The sequence below is a fragment of the Microtus pennsylvanicus genome, chromosome 2 (assembly GCF_037038515.1).
Source record: "Microtus pennsylvanicus isolate mMicPen1 chromosome 2, mMicPen1.hap1, whole genome shotgun sequence".
NCBI lineage: Eukaryota > Metazoa > Chordata > Mammalia > Rodentia > Cricetidae > Microtus > Microtus pennsylvanicus.
Genome location: NC_134580.1, coordinates 147,684,236 through 147,706,881, shown reverse-complemented (window position 1 = coordinate 147,706,881; position 22,646 = coordinate 147,684,236). Strand labels below are relative to the sequence as shown.

At 48.2% G+C, this 22,646-nt stretch overlaps 1 protein-coding gene across 1 annotated transcript; it reads right to left on the bottom strand.

Moving 5' to 3' along the window:
* Nucleotides 1-3,321: 3,321 nt before the first annotated feature.
* On the bottom strand, nt 3,322-22,277 carry Rae1 (ribonucleic acid export 1). Its single transcript, XM_075963239.1, has 12 exons — nt 22,158-22,277; nt 20,568-20,662; nt 19,836-19,940; nt 17,873-17,965; nt 13,894-13,980; nt 13,025-13,111; nt 12,853-12,924; nt 11,727-11,834; nt 6,461-6,567; nt 6,309-6,384; nt 5,512-5,706; nt 3,322-3,745 (listed from the first exon to the last, which is right to left on the bottom strand). The coding sequence occupies exons 2-12, from the start codon at nt 20,655-20,657 to the stop codon at nt 3,659-3,661; spliced, it is 1,107 nt and encodes a 368-aa protein (XP_075819354.1). The 5' UTR covers nt 20,658-20,662; nt 22,158-22,277; the 3' UTR covers nt 3,322-3,658.
* Between the last annotated feature and the right edge of the window lie 369 nt (nt 22,278-22,646).

Below are 22,646 nucleotides of genomic sequence, written 5' to 3'. Positions count from 1 at the left end.
GGAGTGAGGTGCTGTTGGCCATAACCCAGCTAGTCTGTAACCTAGCTAATCAACCATCAGTTGATTAAAGTTTATCTAAGCCGGTGTCTGTAGATGGGCCAGCAAGCACCTGACAAGCTCAGAGTTGAGCAGGCTTCAGGCTTGGGCTGCCCCATTACCCAGCTGGCAAGGCCAGTTGTCAGCCCTGGTGGTGTAGACACAGACAGGCTGCCCGGCTGGCCCTGAGAAGGACACGGGGTGGGGCTGGGGCTGGTCAGTCCTCAGTAACCCTCCTGCCAGCAGGGATAATTATAACTCTCACACGGTCAGCAGCTCCGGAGGCGGAGCCCTTGGCACAAGCCTGAAACTGACATCAGATCTTAGGACCCTGTGATGCTGTCATCGCTGGCTCCTGCATGGTGGAGAACCCCTGGTTTCAGTGGGGGAAATACTGCCCCAGGAGCCAGCAAAGGCTAGCAAGGTGCCAGAGATCCAGCAAGGGGTCCAAGTGACCAGCGACCACACTACAAGGACGCAAGAGGCAGCATCTTGGAGCTAGTCAGTTTTCTGAAGACCTTTCTGGACCCAGGGCTCAGTACGGAGACTCAGGGAGGTAAAGGTGCTTGTGCTAAAAGCCTAGAGACCTGGGTTCAATCCCCAGGACCCATATAAAGATGGAAGGAAAGAACTGACCCCCCGAAGTTGTTCTCTGACCTGTGTGCGCACACACACACACACACACACGCATACACGCACACAGAGGCATGAAAGCACACCCTGCTGCCACCACCACCACCAAACAACAAAACAATACAAACAAACAGAATGCACTCGCTGCAGCAGAGACAGCTGGATGTGAACCTCTGCTGCTCTTCAGGCTGGACAGGGCATCAGACATGACAGCAGGGAATATGGAAACCTGTTGTGAAACCCGTTTAACTCTGGAGCCCTGGGTGACTGATAGATAACACCTTAGCCCACAATCGTTCCCCCCTCCTGCTATGACAGGAGAGTGTGGAAGAAAGCAGCTGCTCTTCCACCCGCCTTGTCCTCATCTGAGCTAGGGAGTCCCAGTGGAAGTCTTTGGGGCCTCTGTGCAGCTTTCCTCTTCCTGACGGATGAGATCAAGTACTAGGCAATACTAGACCTTGGCAACCATTTCTTCTTTCTTTCATACATTTTTGTTCAGGCGGGATTTCATGTAGCCCAGGCTATCCTCAACTTTGCTATGTAGCCAAGGATGACCTTAACTCACCCATCCTCTTACTGACTACTAGGATTGCGGGAATGCACCGCCATGCTTGATTTATGGGGTGTTGGGGAACAAGCCCTGGGCTCTCTGCACAAAGAGTAAACATTCTGTCAACTGAACTATTCGTCAGTCTAACCTTAGCATCTTTCTGTCCTGAGCATGTGTGAGCTGTCAGGAAGACATCTTGTGAGCGTGAGGCAGAGTCAGAGAGATTCACAATACTACTGATAGAACTAAACACATGACGTGTGGGGATGCCTGGAGAGGTCCTTTATAGTCACAGCCTGCTAGGGGATGGGAGTGTACCTGGGGCAGAGGTCAGGGGTGCTGCTGTTCCCAAGGCGGAGGCCAGGGCACCCAGGGAGGCCTGGCTCCTGCTCTTCTCCCCACAACTCTTCGGCTGCTATGGTACATGGGATCATCCAGGACTTTGATCTCAGCCCGGTTTCTTATACACTCAAGCCTTGAATGACTGGTTGGTTTTTATTTATTTATTTATTTTTCAAGACAGGGTTTCTCTGTGTTGTCTTAGAACTTCCTCTGTTGACTAGGCTGGCCTCAAACTCAGAGATCCACCAGCCTCTGCCTCCTGAGTGCCGGGATTAAAGGTACAGACCACCACAGCCCAGCTTTTATTTTTTTCTTGCGTAGGGCGTAACGGTGTCTTCTGCACTGGGCTTGGGAGGTAGGCATGAAGGTGCACAAGTGTATGCCCTGAGTGATCAGGCTCCCTGCAGGCAGGTGGAAAAGGTAACATAGGTTCCTGAGGATTCGAGTTAGAACAGCCCTAGCTGCACACCACCTGCCCCAACTTCAGCTAAACGGAGCAGCCAGAGTCCTGGGGTAAAACAGCAAACTAGCACCTAACGGAGGATGCCTGGGAGGTTCAGAGCTTGGACCTTCAGAAAGAGGCAGAGCCTAACCCCATCTGCCCTCTCATCTCAGGCAGGAACAGGGCACCCCTTCTGATGGCCTGTTTCTGGGTAGGGATGAGCTCCCAACTTGTTCTCAACTGCACAGGAGCACCAATCCACTAAAGCACATTCTGTCAAGTAGTGTCCCCTCCCTGGTCCTCCTAGGCCTTAGAGCCCATGGCCATCTGCAGAGACTGGACGACTTTTCTGAGTCATAGCTTAAAGAAAAACAAAATGCCTGTTTGCAAAGGAAACAATCATATTAAAAATACAGCCTGGTCTACAAGAGCTAGTTCCAGGACAGGCACCTATCTCAAAAAACAAAACTATATATATATCACAGGCAGATCTCTGTGAGTTCAACGGCAGCCTGGTCTATAGAGTGAGTTCCAGGAGAGTCATGGCTACATAGAGAAACCGTTTCGAAAAACAAAACCAAATTAAATTGAGCCGTTATATTAATCTCACATTAATATTTTGGGTTCATATTCCTATTTCACATTAATATGAGTGTTAACTTCACTACACAATGTGTGATGTAGGCATGTATGTTTTCACACTGAAGCATTATAATGGGGCCAACTGGAGGCTACACAATGCTGCAGTGTGGAGGTCCAGTCACCAAGTCCAGCTGTTGGTGACAGCTGCACAGGGGCTTCCAAGGCACAGGTGCGGCTCAGAGTAATTCGCACACGATGATCCTGGGTCACTGGGCTCTGGCTGGGGAAGGCAAGGCCTTTCTCCCACCACGTCCATGAGCCTGTGTGCAAGAAGTTCCTGTGGCTGTTGTTGCCAGTCGTCACACACCCAGGGTCTTAAAGCATTACCCTTTATCCTCCCGCCATCCTGGAGGCCAAGGGTCTCCCTGAAAAAGGCTGTGGCACCTCCAGACAAAGCCCTCATTCCTCGGCCAGCCAGTGCCATCCTGGTGCTTCCCACAGGCTCCAGACCAATGTTCTCTTCTGGTTTCATAGCTTCTCATGGCCTCTGTTGGCTTTCTGATCCGATCCACTGTCTCCCGTTTTTGTGGGATAAAAGAGAGCTACGGAAGGCCCCCCAGTGCTGGGAAAGGTGACTGCTCTTCCATAACACAGCACCTTCCCCTCAGCACTGAAGCAGGGATGGCTATTTCCTAAGGATCAGGGAAAGGGGAGAGGGAAGAAGGGAATCAGTAGGTCATCTTCAAAATATTTTATTATAAAACACAGTACAGGGCTCATCAACAGTTCACACCCGACAATGTCAAATACACTCCGCTGGACGCGCTGGACGACACAAAGTCCAACAAATGGGGCTGCAGCGAGAACCTCAGTTCCTTAGAGTTATGGGGCACTGCAGCAGAGAGCGGAATGGAGAGAAGGCAAGCCGCCAGATGCTGGGCTGACCACTAAACAAGAACATCAGTCCTCCATGGTGGAGAGCCACAGCCAGGAAAGCTGGGCCCGAGCTCGAGCAGAGATGATGTGTTGTGGACAGCAAACTCCAAGAGCCCCAGCTTCAAGCCACTACTTCTCTACTTCTTGTTTCGTGGCTTTAGTTCTTCAGCCGCATTACGCAGGAAAATGTAATTTTTCTTTTGAGGATTATAAAACTCATGTCCCTAAAGAAGGAAAAAAATCCCAAATGACCTTAGTATTAAAGGCAACAAGGTATTAAACAAGCATTAGAGCAGAACCCACACCGAGCCCTGCTCTGAGAAGGCAGAGTTGAGTGAGAACAGAGAAAACAACAGTCTATGCTATACAAAACCTCTACCCTCCGAAGTCAGAGAGCCAGGGCCTGGCTGCCAGTGTCCTGCTAAGGGTGGCCTTTTCCTACAGTCTTCTGGGTAATGGGCCTTTACTCTATGACTTCACTGCCAAGGCAGCTGCTCAGGACTCCAGGCTCAGCATTAGCCCTGACCAGAGGGTCCACAGAGGGCCAGACTCACCCAAGATACTCTGTGGGAGAGGATCTATTCCACAGAGGGGACAGCTCCCAGGAGAGCAGAGGTCCAGGGGCATCAGTGGGTAAAGGCAAAGCCCCTCTCTACACCTCGCTTATGTAGACCAGGCTGGTCTGGAGCTCAGCGCTCACCTGCATCTGCCACCCCAGTGCTGGGATTAAGGTACTCGGCTGTGGCTTCCATCTTTTAAGCACTCAGAGTGAGCTTTCTCATCTTCCGGGTTACGGTCTAAGTCTCTGAGGCTCATGTTAGAATGCAGGCCTTCCTTACTTTTCCAAACAAGACTTTTCTTTGGTGGCGATGAGGACTAAACCAGGGCCTTGCCACAATGCCAAGCAAGCACCGGCTACTGAGCTATACACACAGCCTGCTTCACGTTTGTGATCCTTTGCCTCAGCCTCCCGAGTGATACATCTGTATCTGTAGTGTGAGCAGGGGGGTTGTTGTTGTTTATGTGTGTGGCCATGCACATTTGAACATATGTTCACCACATGCCCACAGTGGGCAGGAAAGGGCAGCAGATGCCCTAGAAGTGGAGCTGCAATTATTAGCTGCCATGAAGGTGCTTTCCTGGCTAAGCCTGGGAACATGCTAAAGAGAAATGGGGAGCCAGGAGGCAGTAGCTGTGCAGACGGGGGCCTCAGGATTGCAACACCTATAGAACCCCAAGGCTGCCCCTAACTGGAGGAAGAAGACTGGCAAGGTGGCAGGAACAGCCTCTGAAGGAGGCCTTAAACAGCTGTGGGAAGCAGAGCTAAAGGAGTGAGCAAACAGAGAGGAGGCTTCCAGAGCTGACCCGAGACTGAGTCCATCGCAGTGTTCCAGCTGCACATGGGAAGGGGATGGGTGCTTAGAGGGTGTTGAGCAGGTTCTCCAAGGCTGGGAGAGAACAGTGTAGAGAAATGGAGCAGGAACTTGTATAGGGCAGGAAGGAAGCAACAAAAGTTGAAACAGATGGGACCCCATCAGAAGCAAGGGTGAGAGGTAAAGCCACCATATAGCAAAGGGCAGAGAATTGGCAACCATGCAGAATGAACTGGAGGCATGTCAGTTACGGCTCCAAGTCCACACACTCCACTGTCTGCAATGCCTCAAGATGCAGCCAGAACCCTGCCAGCTCCTTACTCTCCCTGGGCAAACCAACCGATGCCACCACAGCAACACTTCGGTGACCGCCCCCACCTCCCCAGCATGCCCATGTTTTGGGTCCAAGAATAGAGAAGAGCTCATGATGGATCTCCCTAGCAAAACAATTCCCATTGTATAAAGACTGGACTGAAGATGACACTAAACCCCACACTGGGAGTCAGGCTGCTAGTGTCCCGCCCACACCACCCCCATACAAGGGCATACAAGTCCCGAGAGGAATCTACAATTCAAATTCAGGTCTTTGGCCCCAGAACTGGCTTGGAAGTTCTCACCTTGGACCAGTCATAGCTGGAAGCATAGGCAAATATATTTCCGTTGTGATTGAAGCAGCAAGCTGCTATGGGCTGATCTAACTGTTCCGAAGTCTTTAGTTTGGTCCTGGCATCTTTGTCCCAGAAGCTGAACCTGCCATCAGACCCCACAGTAGCAAGGGTGCCATGAACAGGATGGAAGGCAATTCCATTCACCTGCAAAGGTTGATAAGCACAGTGAGAAGCAGAAGCAGGTTGCTGCCAACACAGCTGCCTGCCAAAGTCAGGAAACCAAACACATGGGCACATAGCACTCCTTAGCCAGGCTGCCCATGGCAACTGGCAGCTCAGAACTAAACCTGTCTCAGGAGCTCCCCAGATAGGAACTCACATTTGTACCCACTGGCCGTATGAAGCAGCAACATAGGAAAACGTGTGTGATTTCTTTTAGCAAACAAATTTCTTGAACAACCATGCAGAATGAACTGGAGGCATGTCCTCCAACAGACACTCTACAGGGAGGTCTGAGTTATGGCTCCAAGTCCACACACTCCACTGTCTAAATGCTAAAATTCTACTAGGTGTAGAAACTGTCTGTGAATACCCACAAAGCAGAAAATGCCAATGTCCCTGTGCACAAGCTCTTATCCCAAGCACATCTAGAAGAGAGCCAGTCAACAGGTTTGTAAAGGAACACTGAAGTCCGCAAACACAAACACAGGCTCTTCTATGACTTCTGGTCCCAGTGCACTTGGAGAGCCAGCTCCAAGCCTGGTTCCAGGGGTTTCCCCTCATGATGAAGTACTGCTGGAACGTACTGCGTAGATGTCTTGAGGAGCTGAAGTGTTGGTGCCGTTGGATCGATGGCATTTAAAGGTGAAGTTATCTTTGGCCCTGAAAAGCAAAGGACATCTCAGCTTCCTTTCAGAACCAGTTGGAAAGAGCATGCCAGGCAGTGAGTGTCACTTACGGATTCGGAGGGTTGATGTAGTGAATGGCAACTCTGCCCTCAATACTTCCCAGAGCAAAACCTGTCGGCTTGTTCTGTTTGTCTTTAAAAATAGCCACACATCGATGCTATGGTTAAAATAAAAGGGGAAGGACCATTAACACCATGTAAGTAAAGATTAGTTAATATGAACATACATGTTATACATTTTTAGGTTTTAGAAGAACCAAAACCATGACTAATATGAAAGTATTTTTGTCTCCCCAGAAAGTGCTCCTCCTCTCTAGCCTTCCTCCCAGCTCCAGGACCATCTGTGCACAACTGCAGCTGCCCTACTCAGCACAACCCTCCACTGATGTGGGAGTGTCATATATCAATCTGTTGATTTCTTTGGCTAAGCAATAAAGAAACTGCTAGGCCCATTGGATAGGCCCACCCTTAGGTAGGTGGAGTAAACAGAACAGAACGCTGGGAGGAAGAGGAAGTGAGGTCAGACTCCACAGCTCTCCTCTCCGGAGCAGACGCAGGAGAGACGCCATGCTACCTGCTCCAGGGAAGATGCACACCATGCCCCAGCTCCGACCCAGGATGGACTTAGGCTAGAATCTTCCCGGTAAGCGCACCTAGGGGCGCTACATAGATTATTAGAAATGGGCCAGAGCAGTGTTTAAAAGAATACAGTGTCCGTGTAATTATTTGGGGCATAAGCTAGCCAGGCAGGGCAGGCGGCTGGGGTGTTTGGGGACGCAGCCCTGCCGCCGCTCCATATTACTACAAATGGTGCCCAACGTGGGGCTAACTGAGTCCACAGAAAGCCTGAGAAAGCTTGGGAAAGAGTAAAGCATGTTTTCTTGATTGTGACAATTTCTCTGGTCTACTCTGCTTGCTAGAGGCAAGCAAGCGCCTCATCTAAGAGAGGCTTCCTGACTCAGCTTTAGCTGCAAAGCCTGCAGCTCATTAAGAGGTCCTGCCACGAAACACTTAAACTGTGTTGAGGAAAAGCTGAACGCATGCTTTTCTGTTTTCAGCCATAGCAGGAAAAAAGCTGTGCCGTTTAAAAATGCTGGCTTTCTGGGCCATCCTGCCAGGGCAAACTCTGACTGTTTGAGGCAGGAGGGCCGGCTACTGAGAGAGGACTTGAGTGTTGTCTGTTGTAGCTTGCTGGCTGGCAGGGACCTTGCAGCCAGTACCTCAGCCATGAGGCTGGAAAGCTAAGGAATGGACTGGATCTAGCTGGCAAAGCCACGCCTTCAGTCCTACTGATATTGCTTGGTAAATTAAAGGCTCTTGTGGTCAGAAAAAGAGAGATATACAGTAAAGAGAGATTCAAAGACAGAGAAAATTTCTGAATGGTTTACTGTGTGTTAAAAATATATGCAGACTAAAAGTTAAAATTCTTAAAGTAAACCTCAAGTAAACTTCAAGGTGTGGTAGCACACGCCTTTAATCCCAGTGCCTAGAAGGCAGAGACGGGCGGATCTCTGTGAGTTCAAGGTGTAGTAGCAAACACCTTTAATCCCAATGCCTGGGAGGCAGAGACAGGCGGATCTCTGAGAGTTCAAAGACAGCCTGGTCTACAGATATATGCTCAAAAAGCAAAAAGTTAACTTAGGAATGTCTCAGCTTAGATTCTTAAGCGCCTAATGATTTAAAGGCGCAAATCAAAAGTGCTCCTGGATAGTAAAAAATTGCAGATTCACAATAGGACAGATTCAGACCACTAAATGAGTCACACTGTTGGATGAATGTACGTAGGCTTGGAGAGAGAAGAAAAAGAATATAGAGAATAAAGTTAATGGTTTAAAAAGAAAAAAGTAAAAGTAAAGTCTTTAAAGAGACAGAGTACAGATAGTTATAGATATAAATAAAAATAAGCCGCGTAAAGATGGAAAATTCACAGAGAGTCTGGATTATGTACATTGTGTTTTCTTTAAAATTTTTGACTGCGAAGGAGCTAAGTACAGAGAGACATTTCATTATATGGGCTGCCAAGTGGAACCAGAACGGATATCATGAGGGTATGACTTCAGAATTTGGGTCTAAGGATATGATGCTTTGGAGAGAGTCTTCTTTTGTTTTCACAGAGGATGAGACCCTGTTCATTTCTTCTATTCCGATTTGGTATGATGGACCACGTCCTCCTGAAGAGTTGCTGTGAACATCTTCAGAAAATTGCTTTGCTCAACTGCCAACTGAGATAAACCTGGCACACAGGTTACACCCTAAATAATCTGATTAACGACGCCCCCATTCAGCAGGAAGCAGTTTGGAGAGAAAAAACTGCGCCCATGTTCCCAAATATGGTTTATAAACGTTCTTTTACATTTAAAGGGGGAAATGATATAGGTATGAATAATTTGCATTGGTATGGATTTTAAGGTCAATTTTGTTATATGTATAAATGTTTCTGATGTAACTTTTACTTGATAACTGTTTTGTTATATGTAATTTTGCTATGTTAAGGTTAAAGCCTTCCTTTTTTTGTTTAAACAGAAAAAGGGGAAGTGATGTGGGAGTGTCATATATCAATCTGTTGATTTCTTTGGCTAAGCAATAAAGAAACTGCTAGGCCCATTGGATAGGCCCACCCTTAGGTAGGTGGAGTAAACAGAACAGAACGCTGGGAGGAAGAGGAAGTGAGGTCAGACTCCACAGCTCTCCTCTCCGGAGCAGACGCAGGAGAGACGCCATGCTACCTGCTCCAGGGAAGATGCACACCATGCCCCAGCTCCGACCCAGGATGGACTTAGGCTAGAATCTTCCCGGTAAGCGCACCTAGGGGCGCTACATAGATTATTAGAAATGGGCCAGAGCAGTGTTTAAAAGAATACAGTGTCCGTGTAATTATTTGGGGCATAAGCTAGCCGGGCAGGGCAGGCGGCTGGGGTGTTTGGGGACGCAGCCCTGCCGCCGCTCCATATTACTACACTCCACGCCCACAGTCCCAGCACTACTGGGCTGCGCTCAGAGCACGTCTCACTTTGATCAGCAGGCACCCTCAGGTCAGACACCCAATGTCTGTCCTGTTTCCCTACCCAGGAAGCAGTGCAACAGTGAGCCCTCTTACAAGGAACCCCGGACAGGTACATAGACCAAGCCAGTATTTTGGTTATCATAAGTATGGGGACTCAGCTAGGCTCTGTTGTCCTGTATTGGCTTACTATAGTTACTAGAGCAGCCCCCAAGTCCATCCACTGTGCAGAGACAAGCTTACTTCTTTTAGGGGGCAAATACCCACTCACTTGGCTATCACAAGACTACTATACTAGAATGACCATCTCTTCAACATCTTTGTTTTTTTGAGATAGGGTTTCTCTGTATAGCCTTGGTCATCCTGGAACTGGCTCTGTAGACCAGGCTGGCCGTGAACTCAGAGATCCACCTGCCTCTGCCTGCCTCCTGAGTGCTGGCATTAAAGGAGTGCAACACCACCACTTGGACTGATATCCTTCTTAGAAGCTCACAGTATTTCTACTTGGCTGCGTCCTAGAGCCTCAGGCACTTCAGGCCATTGCCATGGGGCAAGAGCTTTCACCACAACCACACCAACACTTGCTATCGATCTTAGTTAATTTGTAATTCTTGTGGGCATACACGTACACACACACACACAGTGTATGTATACAGGCACGTAAGTAAACGCACAGAAACCAGAGGAGGGTGTCAAGTGTCCCCTCACTTTCTGTATGTTAGGCAGTCTTTCTGGCCCCCATCTCCGGCTCCCTCAGCACTGAGGTTACAGCATACATTAGCCCAGGCCCATCTTGCTACATGAGTGCTGGGATCTGAATTCAGGTCTTCAGTATTGTGCTGCAACTGTTCTCGACCACGGCACCATTTCTTCCTTTCTTTTTTTTCCAGGAGTGAGGGGTGATGGGTGGGGTTTGAGACAGGATTTCTGTGTGTAACATTCTTGGCTGTCTGGATACTTGCTTTGTAGACCAGGCTGGCCTTGAACTGAGAGATCCCCCCCCCCCCACACACACACCTCTGCCTCCTGACTGCTAGGATTAAAGGAGTGCACCACCACCACCTGTCTCCACAGCACAATTTCGGCCCTGCCTTCTGACTCCCTGAAAATAGTGACCCCCACCCCCATATCAAGTGCTGTCTCAGGGCTCTCCTGGGATAAGTAGAAATAATGACTGCCTTCTCACATACCTGCTGGCCAGGTCGTTTTCTTTGGAGAAGTTTTTAATTGGGTCATTAGTTTTGCCACAAGTTCTTTATACCCTTTAAAATGCACTTAGCAATACAGACTCCTCACTAGTCCCTGTTCCCTGTAGGCTTTTTGTTGCTGGTAACTTCCTTCCTATGCAGAAGCTCGTCTGATGTCCCACTGGTTATTTATTTCTTGCCTAAGTTTTTTTGTGTCACATGCAAGCAAGCACTGTAAAGATCAGTGAGATAAAGTTTTACATAACTGCTAGGCAGACTTGGGATTGTACGAAGAGCGAGAAAAGAACTGGGGAAGCCTGGAGGTTAAGAAGGAAAAGGAACGAAAGGTGACTGAGGAGTGACCTCTAGTATGAGGGGCGAAGTGTTTTGGAGGTAACGCTATCAGTGCCCATGGGAACTCTTGATGGCGATGCCACAGGGACTTACACCAAATGCTTTCAGTGAAGCCATAGGCACAGGGCTTAGTGGAAAATGGGAGAAGATGGGAGGTATGGGGAGGAAGCCTCTGAACCGTGAAAGGAAAGGATCATAGATGGTTCTGAAGAGGCAAGGAGGCCTGCTTCCCAGAATGAAGCAGACTAAGGCACACTTCAGTGAACGCTAGAGAGACGTCTTAGTCCCTGCAAAGGCTGCAGGGCACGAGGGCTTGCCATGGAACCCTCCTCCAGAGAAGCTGGGCAGCACCTAGCAGGGAAGCTGCGTGTGCAGGCAGACACTGCAGGAAGAAGGCGAGGATGTTCAGCCCTCTTCTCCTCTTCTCTGAGTGCAAACTGATCCCATTTGCTGAGACACAGGCTGGGAGGAAATCTAGGGCAGGGAAGCAGGAAGGCCTTGCAGTCCTGCAGCTAGGGTAGGGCTGAGCTGAACTAGTCTCTCCAGATGGGCTGGGAGCACTCGGGAGCACTAAGCTACTTGGGGGAATCTGTGGAGGACACGGAAGCCTGACTCAGTCATGGATGGTAAGTGCTTATGTCCACGGAACGTTTCTTCCTCTGAACATATCGACAAGCGTGTCAAATCAGGCACTGTATAACCATGTCCCACACACGAGCCACATCTTGCATGCAGCAGGTGCTAACTGTATGATTCTCAATGGTCTCTGGCCCACCTGGTGTTTCAGTGGAGACTCTATCCTCCTGAACTCAGAAGGCTGATTCTCTAATTGGTAGACAATCAGGCCTCTCTCTGCAGTGGCCACCACGGCCATCGGGTATATCTAAGGACAAAAAGAGATATACACACTTGACATGAAGACAACATTTCAGTCACAAAATCCTAATGGTTAACAAAGTTTAATAATCCAGTGGCTTCCATGTGCTTGTGAAGACACAGAGAACACGCCCTGCAAGCACAGCAGTCACACATGTTTGTTTTACTCTGGGTGGTGGGGATACTCTGGGTTTTGCTACACAGCACAGGCTAGTATCTTGGACCCCATCTTCTACTGGCGCATCCTGAGCACTATAGTTTCAGGCCTTCGTTACCTTGTCCTTTAGAGTTTTTAGACTATAAAATGTGGACACAAACAGTATTCTGAGGTCCCAGTGAGAATGGGTGGTCATCTCCACCCCTTCATATGGTAATGGCCTGTACTGCAGCATTTTCCTTCCGTCTTTGAGTACCAGGTGTTTCTTTTTAAGACAGGGTCTCACTATGTGGACCTTGCTAGCCTGAACCCCCAGCTGTAGATCAGACTGGCCTAGAACCCAGTTATTACCTTGCCTCTGCCTTGAGAACTGGGGTTACAATCACGGGCAAACATGCCCAGTTATGTATGTTTCTACATACAGTCTGCAAACATCAGTCCACACTGAGCACTTCTGAGGATGGATCTCCTCACTGTGGAATGACCTGGGTAGCTATTAACAAAATTCTGAGACTTAAAGGAAAGACATAGAGAAAAGCACTTCAGTTTCTATTCCACTCAAGAGATCAGAACTACACACAGGTTCCTCACATTCTACTACCATCATGCCCTGCTGTCTCCCCACACGACGGAGGACAGGAGGCTAGAGCTCAAACAAATCACTAGCAGTACAGGGCTTTCATCTCCAGCCCAAAAGACAATAAAACGAAAACGTCCAAACCTCAGCACTCAGTACTGCAGGACAAAGGCAGCCCCAAATGTCTACTAGCAATCTGCTGAAGTTGGAGGGTTTAATCACCGACAAACGGCAGGAGGCCACAGAGAGGTGCACTTGCTCAGCTGTGGGAAAGAGAGATGCTTCACTTACCACATCTGCACAGTAACAGCGTTCAGGGAGTTGCAAGACCATCATAGGATTTGATGACCGAGTATCCCAAAACTGAAAGCAAAGAAGGGAACGGTAAGAGACTGCTGAGGATGGCGTCTGTAGAGACCAACACCACCTTCATGGTGCACAACCCGTCAGCCACACAGCATACCTTCAGGGTCTTATCCCAGCTTCCGGTCATCACACAGCTGTAGTTCGGGGCTTTGATCCAATGTATGGTCTTAACAGGAGCATCGTGCTTTTGAAAGACAAAACCAGGGAGACCCTTGAACAACCAGTGTTAACAGCTCTAGTTGTGGAACTTCAAAGGAACTAACTTAATCAAAATACTGGGTTATAGTCAACACTAACAACAAAGTCAAAGGGCATGTCATTGCTTTCCCATATTCTGTCCTAACGCAAGCTTACCCTTCACGCATAATTAATAGTGACAGTAAGGCCCGTCCTAGGAAGCTATTCAGAAATATCTAGTGGGAAATGCTCCTATGCTGCTGATTTCTTTACTAAGATTCATCGATTAGGAGGCTACGCCTTCAGTTCAGGTGCGACGAAAACCATGCCAGAAGTCCTCCCTGTCCTTCAACTAGAGTGTCCTCAGGGGTCCCTTCTCTACTGAGTGTCCTCTGGCGGTCCCTTATCTACTTCTCTTCTTAGTTTTCACACTGAGACCCAGCCTGCTGCCCCTCAGCTGACAGATGCTCCACAGGTACATGGGTGTCCTCCTAACCGCGATGACACTGGCTGGCACATGGCAGGCACTCAACCGACACTGATGAATGACAGGCGAACAATGACGGGGCAAGTCACACTCGGGCGCTGGAATGCTACACTTGCCTTTTTACAGATTTACCATCACTGACTCATGTGTCCATGGGAAACTCGTGGAAAAGTGCTCTGTGAAATGCCAGTACAAATGAGGGTGCTTACAAACACGCTATGTGTGTGCTACTAAGTTCTCCGGTGCCACTACACCAAACTGTTCAGTGCTGTCTCCCGAGTCCACCCACAAAGGCTTCTCACCTGTGCTATCTGAATGGCCTGGTTGCTGTTCAGGTCCCACATCTTGGCTGTTTTATCACACGATGCTGTGAATACTTTGCTCCCATCCTAAAATAAAACAGAGGCAGTCTGCTCGCTGAGCAAAAGTTAAGTATACACAACACCCAAGAGCTGGGTCACATGTTTGCTCTGCATTGTATTATCCAATGACTTAAGGGCTAGCACACAGCAAGCTAGTCTTTTAAGAAACACACACAACTGGAAACTGACTACTAAGAGATCACGCAGAAGCAATCAAGTAGTGCCTGATGGTGGTGGTGCACACCTTTAATCCCAGCGCTTGGGAGGCAGAGGCAGGTGGATCTATGCGAGTTTGAGCCAGCCTGGTCTAAAGAGTGAGTTCCAAGACAGCCAAAGTTGTTACACAGAGAAACCCTGTCTTGAAAAAACAAACAAACAAAAAGAAACCAAATGGCTTTGAAAGCTACAAAATGAAAACTAAGTGTTGGCTGGCAACATACTCAATGGATAAAGGTCACTGCTGAGACTGACTTGACCCACACAGTGGGAAGAAGAACACCACCACCACCACCACCACCACCACCACCACCACCACCACCACCACCACCACCCACACACACACACACAAATACACTACAAATATGAACAAAAGCAAAACCAGCTTAAGCTCACTGCATATCTAGAGACTCAAAGCTTCAAGAAACGACACAATCAAGTCCTCTCCCCTGCCACAGCGAACCTGACCAGAACATTTGAGCAGAAGGATTTCTTTTACTTCAGAGGCTCTCAGCAGCGGAGGCACAACACCTGGGGTCCTCACTGGTCACACCTCAGGGCATCCCCAGGTGATCTACAGGGATCTAGTTCTGCCTCTACAGCTCACATTCGCTATCTAAACCCCGTGTCCAAAAGATCCCACAGCCTTCAAAATAATGCAGACACATAGTAATGCAGGCAAAACACCCATAGCCACAAATTAAAACTAAGAACCTGTGTAGGTCACTTCACATTCAAGCCATAACACACATTGATAATAATAATAACAACAATAATAATAATGACAGCTGGATGATGGTGGTGGGGCACTCCTTTAATCCCAGCACTATGCAGAGGCAGAGGATGGTGGATCCTGGGTTCAATGCCATCCTGGTCTACGGAAATACTCGGTCTCCTAAAAAACAAAACAAAAAGCCTTAGAACCTCAGGCTGGGCCCACCTGTCAGAGAGGTCTTCCAACATGCACATGCCCAGAAAGAGAAAAGGTGCTCCCTCCTTAGGACAGGCTCTGATCCTTGAGTGCTACCACAGCTCACTGCCTACTAAATTCAAAAGCTTTGGAAACCAAGACACTTCTGGCCTTAAGCATTCTGTTACAAAAGGCTAATTCTTTGCTGAGACATTAGGGGCTCAGAAAGTTGAACACACAGACCTGAGTTCTGTGCCAGTCAGGCAGGACTGCACTGTGAGACCCTGTGGTCTGAGTGAGAATGGCCCCATGGGCTCTCGCATTTCGAGATTCAAGCCATTCTCAGTGTTTCTTCCTCCTACCTGCAGATCAAGACCATATTGCTCAGTAATTTAAAGGCTAGTGTGGTCAGAAAAAGAGAGATATACAGTAAAGAGAGATTCAAAGATAAAGAAAATTTCTAAATGGTTTACTGTGTCTTAAAAATATATGCAGGCTAAAAGTTGAAGTTCTTAAAGTAAAAAAAAAAAAAAGAAAAAAAAAGGAAGAGAGTTGTTGGGTGTGGTAGTACACACCTTTAGTCCCAACACTTGGGAGGCAGAGGGAGATTGACCTCTGTGACTTCAAGGTGTGGTTGTACACGCCTTTAATCCCAGTGCCTAGAAGGCAGAGACAAACAGATCTCTGTGAGTTCAAGGTGTAGTAGCATACACCTTTAATCCCGAATGCCTGGGAGGCAGAGACAGGCGGATCTCTGAGAGTTCAAGGACAGCCTGGTCTACAGAGTTATTCCAGGTCAAAGATACAGAGAACCTGTCTCAAAAAGCAAAAAATAAAAGTAAAAATAAACAAAATAGAGGTTAAAATAAAGCGCACAAAGATGGAAAATACACAGAGAATTTTGATACTGTATGCTATTATGCTCTCTTTGAATTGTTTGAACAGCTGCTAAAAGATATTTGTTTATAAATGCTGCTGAACTAATCCAACATAGATATTTTGAAAATGCCTTGACTTTTAAATTTGGATCTAAGGACATGATGCTTTGGAAAGGAGTTTCTTATTTTGTTTTCACAGAGAGTGAGAGTCTGTGGATTGCTTCCATCCCAATGTGGTATGATAGACCACGTCCTCCTGAAGGTTGCTGTGAATGCCTTCAAAAAATTACTTCACTCAATTGACTGAGATGAAACTAGCACACAGGTTATACCCTGAAATACCTAAATAACAGTGCCCCCATTCAGCAGGAAGCAGTTTGGAGAGAAAAAACTGCACCCATATTCCCAAATATTGTTTATAAATGTTCTTTTACATTTAAAGGGGGATATGATATAGGTATGAATAATTTGCATTGATATGGATTTTGCCTTAGTGATATAAATTTAAGGTCAATTTTGTTATATGTATATGTATTTCTGCTCTTGATTAAGGTATTGTGATTGTGTAGTTTATGTAAAAATGTAATGTATATAGGTTGTTAATAGGTAATCATAATAGTCAAGTTTGTAGTCATGTTAGTTAAGATTTTCTAGATGTACATAAGTATATTTTAGATAGGCATTCTTTATATCTTTCAAAGATTATAGAATATGGCATTTTAAATGTTTTAATAACTTAGGGTTTTTCATGACAATGAGACACTCTGCTCCTGGCAGCACCAATCTACTTCAAGAAGAAGATGGGCATCGAAGAGGACCCTTATGAAGTTTGATAGCCATTTGGGCAAGAAACTGCTCTTGCCTGGACTACTGCATAAACTGGACACAGAAAACCCACAGAGAGAGGACTACTGAACTTGCCTAAAGGTGAGATGATCTTTCAGGGTTCCTGATTCATGAAAGAGTCTGCGAGACATTTTGCAGGACACAACAGATAGTGACTGAACTGCCTTTGAAATTTCCTGCTTTGTGGAAATGTCTGCTGGAAACTGTGGGCCTGTAGGCCGAAGATGGATGCCCCAACGGTACAAAGGAACTTTGGGTGACTGTACAGGCAGCAAGATGTCTCTGTCATTTCTAGAGTTTGAAAGTCGCTTATTTCTTGTTTGCTTAGGTAATATTGTATCTTTCTGGAGTCTTTGATGGAGTTGAAGAATAGTTAGTTATAGTTATAGTTTTCCTTAGTTATGATAAAGATAAAATAGATATAAATATTGTAATTTTTACTTGATAACTGTTTTGTTATATGTAATTTTGCTATGTTAAAGTTAAAGCCTTCCTTTTTTGTTTAAACAGAAAAAGGGGAAATGATGGAGCAAGGTCATTGGTTAAGTAATAAAGAAACTGCTTGGCCCCATAGGTTAAAACATAGGTGGGAGGAATAAACAGAACAGAATGCTGGGAGGAAGAGGAAGTGAGCTCAGAGACACCATGCTCCCCTCTCCGGGGCAGACGCGATAGCTCTGCTCTCTGAGGCAGACACATGAAGCTCAGACCCAGGATGGACATAGGCTAGAATCTTTCCCGGTAAGACTGATGCTACACAGATTATTAGAGATGGGTTGATCGGGATGTGAGAATTAGCCTGTAAGGGCTAGAGTTAATGGGCCAAGCAGTGTTTAAAAGAATAGTTTGTGTGTTGTTATTTCAGGGCATAAGCTAGCCAGGTGGCCGGGGTGCCGGGGACGCACCCTTGATCTTGTTGCCCTCTCAGCTGTTCCTGTCGCACAGGCCTTTGCTCTGCCATCATGGACCCTACTCCTCTACAACCGTAAGTTTAGCTAAACGCTTCCTTTCAGAAGCTGCCTTGGTCATGGTATTCTGTCACAGCAATAGAGAAGGAAGCTAGACATACATCACTCCAGCAGACGTCAAGCACTGGCCCGGTGTGCATCTGCTGGGCTTTCGGAATGGTCTGCCCGCTGTCTTGCACTTCCCAGCAGCGAACCTGTAGGACAGATGAATGAGATCAGGGCAGTTTCTAGTGTCTGATGTGCACCCACCTAGTACAGTTTACTGCAGGCTTCTTCTATCAATCCAGTTATCTGACTTCAAAAGGAAAATGGATAAGCAAGCAGCTTACTTCCTACTGCTGAGCCAGAGACATACAAAGGGTACCACTCACACCCAACACTGCAGCTAAGCTGCTTGCTCATCAGTCACCCAGGCCTGAAGGAGCGTTCATCTTTCTTCTGTAATGCTTCCTGTATCATTTTCTTGTTAAAGCTATGCATTTTGCAGATTTTCTAACTGTGATGAGAAAGTAAATTCCACCAGAGAGAACTAGTTAAGTTCTGTTTGCATTTAGTCTTCTTCAATGCAAATAATCAAATAACCAAAACCAGAAAACCAAGAGGAACATGTAGTTTGACTCAAGGCCTCTGCACTTCTGCAGCTGCAGTCTTCCTCGCTGGGACTCTCACCCTGCCCATCTTTGAACGTACTTCTAACTTGGTTTATTTATTTTTTTTTGAGGAAGGGTCTCTCACATAGCCCATGCTGGCTTTGAATTCACTCTGAAGCTCAGGATGGCCCTGAACTTGTGATCTCCTGTTCCACCTTCCAGGGGCTGGACTAACGGAAGTGTGCCAACAACCCTGTTTTCTAAGCCTAAGCCTTTAAAGCAGCAGGTGAAATGAGTAAAGCAAGCTTGTCCGCCTTTCCGTCCTCCCTGCATCGGCACTGCTGCAGTTCACCTGGAATCTTCCCCAAACCCTTCTGAAGACAGGGCCTACCTATGTAGCCACGTCTGGTGTCCTATCCAGCAGTGCCAGGTCTTACCTAAGTGAGGCCCTTAAGCTTGAGTTCTCTGTGGTATCGGGAATGGTATCGCAGGGCCTCAGACACCCCAGGTGGGCACTCTGCTTCTAGAGCTGCAGCCCTGGTCCTGAGGGCACCAAGCTTAGCTGTGCAGATCTGTGTCCCAGTTTCACAGGCATCCACATGAAGCCGTTGTCCTGAAGCACAGACATGAGCGCACAGTCTCTAACTCTGGGGTGTGAAGGGCATTATCAGGAGTCCCTCAAGTTCAGCTACAGAGCTCACAGGACAAGATCTTAAGTAGACCTGTGAAGAGCTGCTGCGGCTAGCCTGCAACAAGCAGTACTTCAGGCTCCAGTGTCCCTCATACTACCACCCAAAGATGCTTATTCTTACTAATTAGACTAGTCTGGTACTTCAGGCTCCAGCTGACCCTCGTACTACCACCCAAAGACGCTTACTCTTACTAATCAGATAGGAAAAGGAGTCTACCACAGACATTTCTTGTGATCGCTAGTGTAGCAGGATGGTCCGGGTCACTGCTGTGTGGAGTCTCCCGACACCTATGCCCGTTTCCACCCCGGTTCTCAATTCCCTTCATGCCCTCACCGAGCTTAGTGTACTAAGTAGCTAACAACAGTCTATGGAGAATCTGCCGTTATTTAAAGTCTACCAAAAGAACATTTGCCGGATGCCGAGAAAGGTTCTTAACAGACAATATAAAGCCAGGCAGATTTCTGGGTCTGAGGCCAGTCTGGTCTACAGAGCAAGTTCTAGGACAGCCAAGGCTACATAGAGAAACCCTGTCTCAAAAACAAAACCAAATAAAACAACAATAACAGAAAAAACCTCAAACAAGTAGCATATAGTGCAGTTGATCAGGAAAGGGGCACCTCGCAGCAGTAGCTGGCTGTGGTGTTACCGCTCAGAAAGGTGCACAGCTTCTACACCATGTCTCAGAAAGGGCCACACAAAAGCTTTAGCCTCGACTCACAGACAGAATGGAGCTGAAAGGCCTGCTACACTTACTACACGGCAGGAGCCTCAGGGGCACTTACGTCATTAGCCCAAGAACCGGCAATAAGGAAATTCCCTGGTAAGGTCGGTGGGCTGAAGGACAGACAACCAATGCTGTCATCAGGAGAAGATGTTACTTCGATGTCCTGGGGAGGGAATGTCAGAGTTAAAATGCACACATCATCACCATAAGGTAGCTTCCTTTCTCGCCAATCACCCAACACCTTGAGCTGGTATCTCCTAGCCCAGAGAGCTAGCTGGATCTGACTGTTCCTCACTTTGATCAAAAACTGGAATGACAAACAGGTCAGGGAAAATACTAGAGCTGCTGGCTCAGAAACATGCTAAGTGAAAGGCACAAAGACAGCATCTGCACAAGGGGGGGCCCTCGCTGACCCACCCCCGCTGACGGCCGAGCCCTCACTTTCCAGCTGTGCAGAGAGAACAGTGCCCATTCTCCAGGACTGCTCCAAGATCCACACTCGTTATGCAGAAGTAGCTGGTGAGATGGCTCCGGTTTAGGTCTACGTCTGCTACAGTTCTCAGCTGGCCCAGGAAGCTTTGGCCTTTGAGGGTGGACTGGACAGTTAAGGTGAGCTCCAAGTGAGGACAGGACACTAATTCTGCACAGGATGCGCTTTGAGCTTCAGTCCACAGGTGACTGCTAGGCCAGCTAGAGACACCCCCCCTTCACCTGACTTCTCTCTGCCTCCTCAGCTGTCAGCAGTACAGAACACATGGCCTGACTCTTTCTGCAAGACCTTTGAGGATACCTTCATTGGGTTGTGATTATCTGTGGTTGTGCTCCCAAACATGCTGGTCCCACCAGTCCCAAATCCAGAGGCTGATCCAAACAGACTCATGTTGGCTGTAAAACACAAAGTGGAAGATGTTGAGGACAGGCCCTTCTTAGGTAACAGAGCACATCGCAGACGGCTGAGCACTCTCATGCTAAGCCAGGCCTTGCTCTTCAGTAGAGATTTCAACACGCAACAAGCAGAATGTCTTCTTACAAAAGGAGCCACACTAAATTATGCAGCAGTGGCCAGCGAGATGGCTCAGGCGGTTAACAAGACGTTGGGTACAAGCCTGGAGAAAACTGGAGTCTGAGCCCCAGAATCAGACCACACATGTGGACTGTGGCATGCATGCCCACACGCATAATAAATAAATAACGCAGAAATAAATTGGGGTCAGCCAGGTGAGATGGCACATGTAATCTCAGCACCTGGGAAGTAGCGTCAGGAGAATCAGGCCATCCCTAACTAACAGCAAGCCTGAAGACAGCCTAGTCTATGAGAGAACCTGTTTAAAGGAAAACATTTGCACGGTCTAGCACATGCTGAATGCAATAAACAGCATCGTTTCCAAGGAAACCATCTGTACACTGTAACTCCTGAAGACTCACATTTACTTACATAACACTTCAAACTGTTACTAACTGGCAAAAAATTACACCCAGAAGTCTACCAAATCAGCCACCTTTCCAAAGGCAAGCTAACACACCATCAATGCTGGTTGCTTCTTAAAACACAGAAAGGGGAAACAGCAAGGAATTTTGGGAACACATTTGAGTTCTGCTGGCTTTGCAATAGACAACAGGTGAGTAGCAGGGTTGGCACATTCACATCTAAGAAAGCGACTACGGAGACGACTGCAAACCTGCCCGTGCTTGTAGAGATGGACTGACTCACAGCTTTCCCGCTTGCACAGCTGTGTCTCGGCAACGGGAATTATTTCCCACCTTTAAACCAGAAACATTAATCCCTGCTTCCTGGAGTTATGAAACCAGATCACCTCAGTCACGGTGCTTGAAATGGCAAGCTCCTCTACTGTACAAGTTACTTTAAGATTCGTTGTATTTTTAAACCACTGTGTGGGTGTGTGCACGCGAGTGCAGTGTCCACGGAGGCCAGAAGAGGGCTGTGAGCTGCCCGACCTCCGAAGAACGGCAGAGCCTTCTCTCCGGCCCAGACACCCAGAGGTGTCTGGTTGGGCTTTTTGGAACAAGGTCTCACGCAGCCCGGGCTGGCTGGGAACCCACTGTTAGCTCAGGATGATCTCGAACTCCGGGCCTCCACCTCCCAAGTGCGCATCCACGCCAGCCGTGTCGGCCGCGCCCCTCCCGTTGGAGCACGCCCCCGGCACACCCGCCACCCGCCGGGTCGCCCTCACCCGCTCCCCACCTCCGCGGCCTGGGCGGCGCACACGCCGCAAGGGTCGGCCGAGGGGAGCGCACCCGGGCCGCTGCAGAGAGGGGCGCAGCCGGCCGGCTTCAGCTTCCCCACGCGGCCGGCGGGGACCCGGTGGCGACACGCGATAGTCCAAGGGTTGCGCACGCGGCGGGGCGCGAAGCCACGTACCTGCTCTGACGGGGGTCTGAGGGGCGCCGCCAGCAGACCCCAGATGCCCGAGTCGCCTCAAGCCGGGGGAAACAGCCCCGTTACCACAGAAGCACCGCGCACGCGCCACGAGCCACTTCCGGGACCGCCCGGAAAGGGTCAGAGAACCACGCACCTCGGGGCTCCAGGCGGGTGCGCATGCGCACAAGCCCTTCTGAGGTCAAGAGGAAGTCCTTATTGCCAGGAGTTTGTGGGCTGGTGGGAGGGAAGTCAGCCTTGGCAGTTGCCAGGCGACTAGTCGAGAAAGGGAGTTGTTTTCACTTGTGTTATTTATTGTTGTTTAAACGTCTCTGATGATCGTGGGACTGCAGAGATGGCTCAGCAGTCAAGAGCAGTGCTGAAGACTCAGGTTTTATTCCCAGCATTCATTGGACGGCACACAGTTCCAAGAGAATGCCCTCTTCTGGTCTCTGTGGCCACTGCACACACGACAGGTACACAGAACTATGT

Excerpts from the sequence above, each read along its gene's own strand:
- Rae1 (XM_075963239.1), bottom strand. The coding sequence starts at position 20,657 with ATGAGTCTGTTTGGATCAGCCTCTGGATTTGGGACTGGTGGGACCAGC. Across the intron at positions 19,941-20,567 it reads ATAATCACAACCCAATGAAG|GACATCGAAGTAACATCTTC; the intron begins GTATCCTCAAAG and ends TTCCCTCCCCAG. Across the intron at positions 3,746-5,511 it reads CCAGCTATGACTGGTCCAAG|GGACATGAGTTTTATAATCC; the intron begins GTGAGAACTTCC and ends TTCCTTCTTTAG.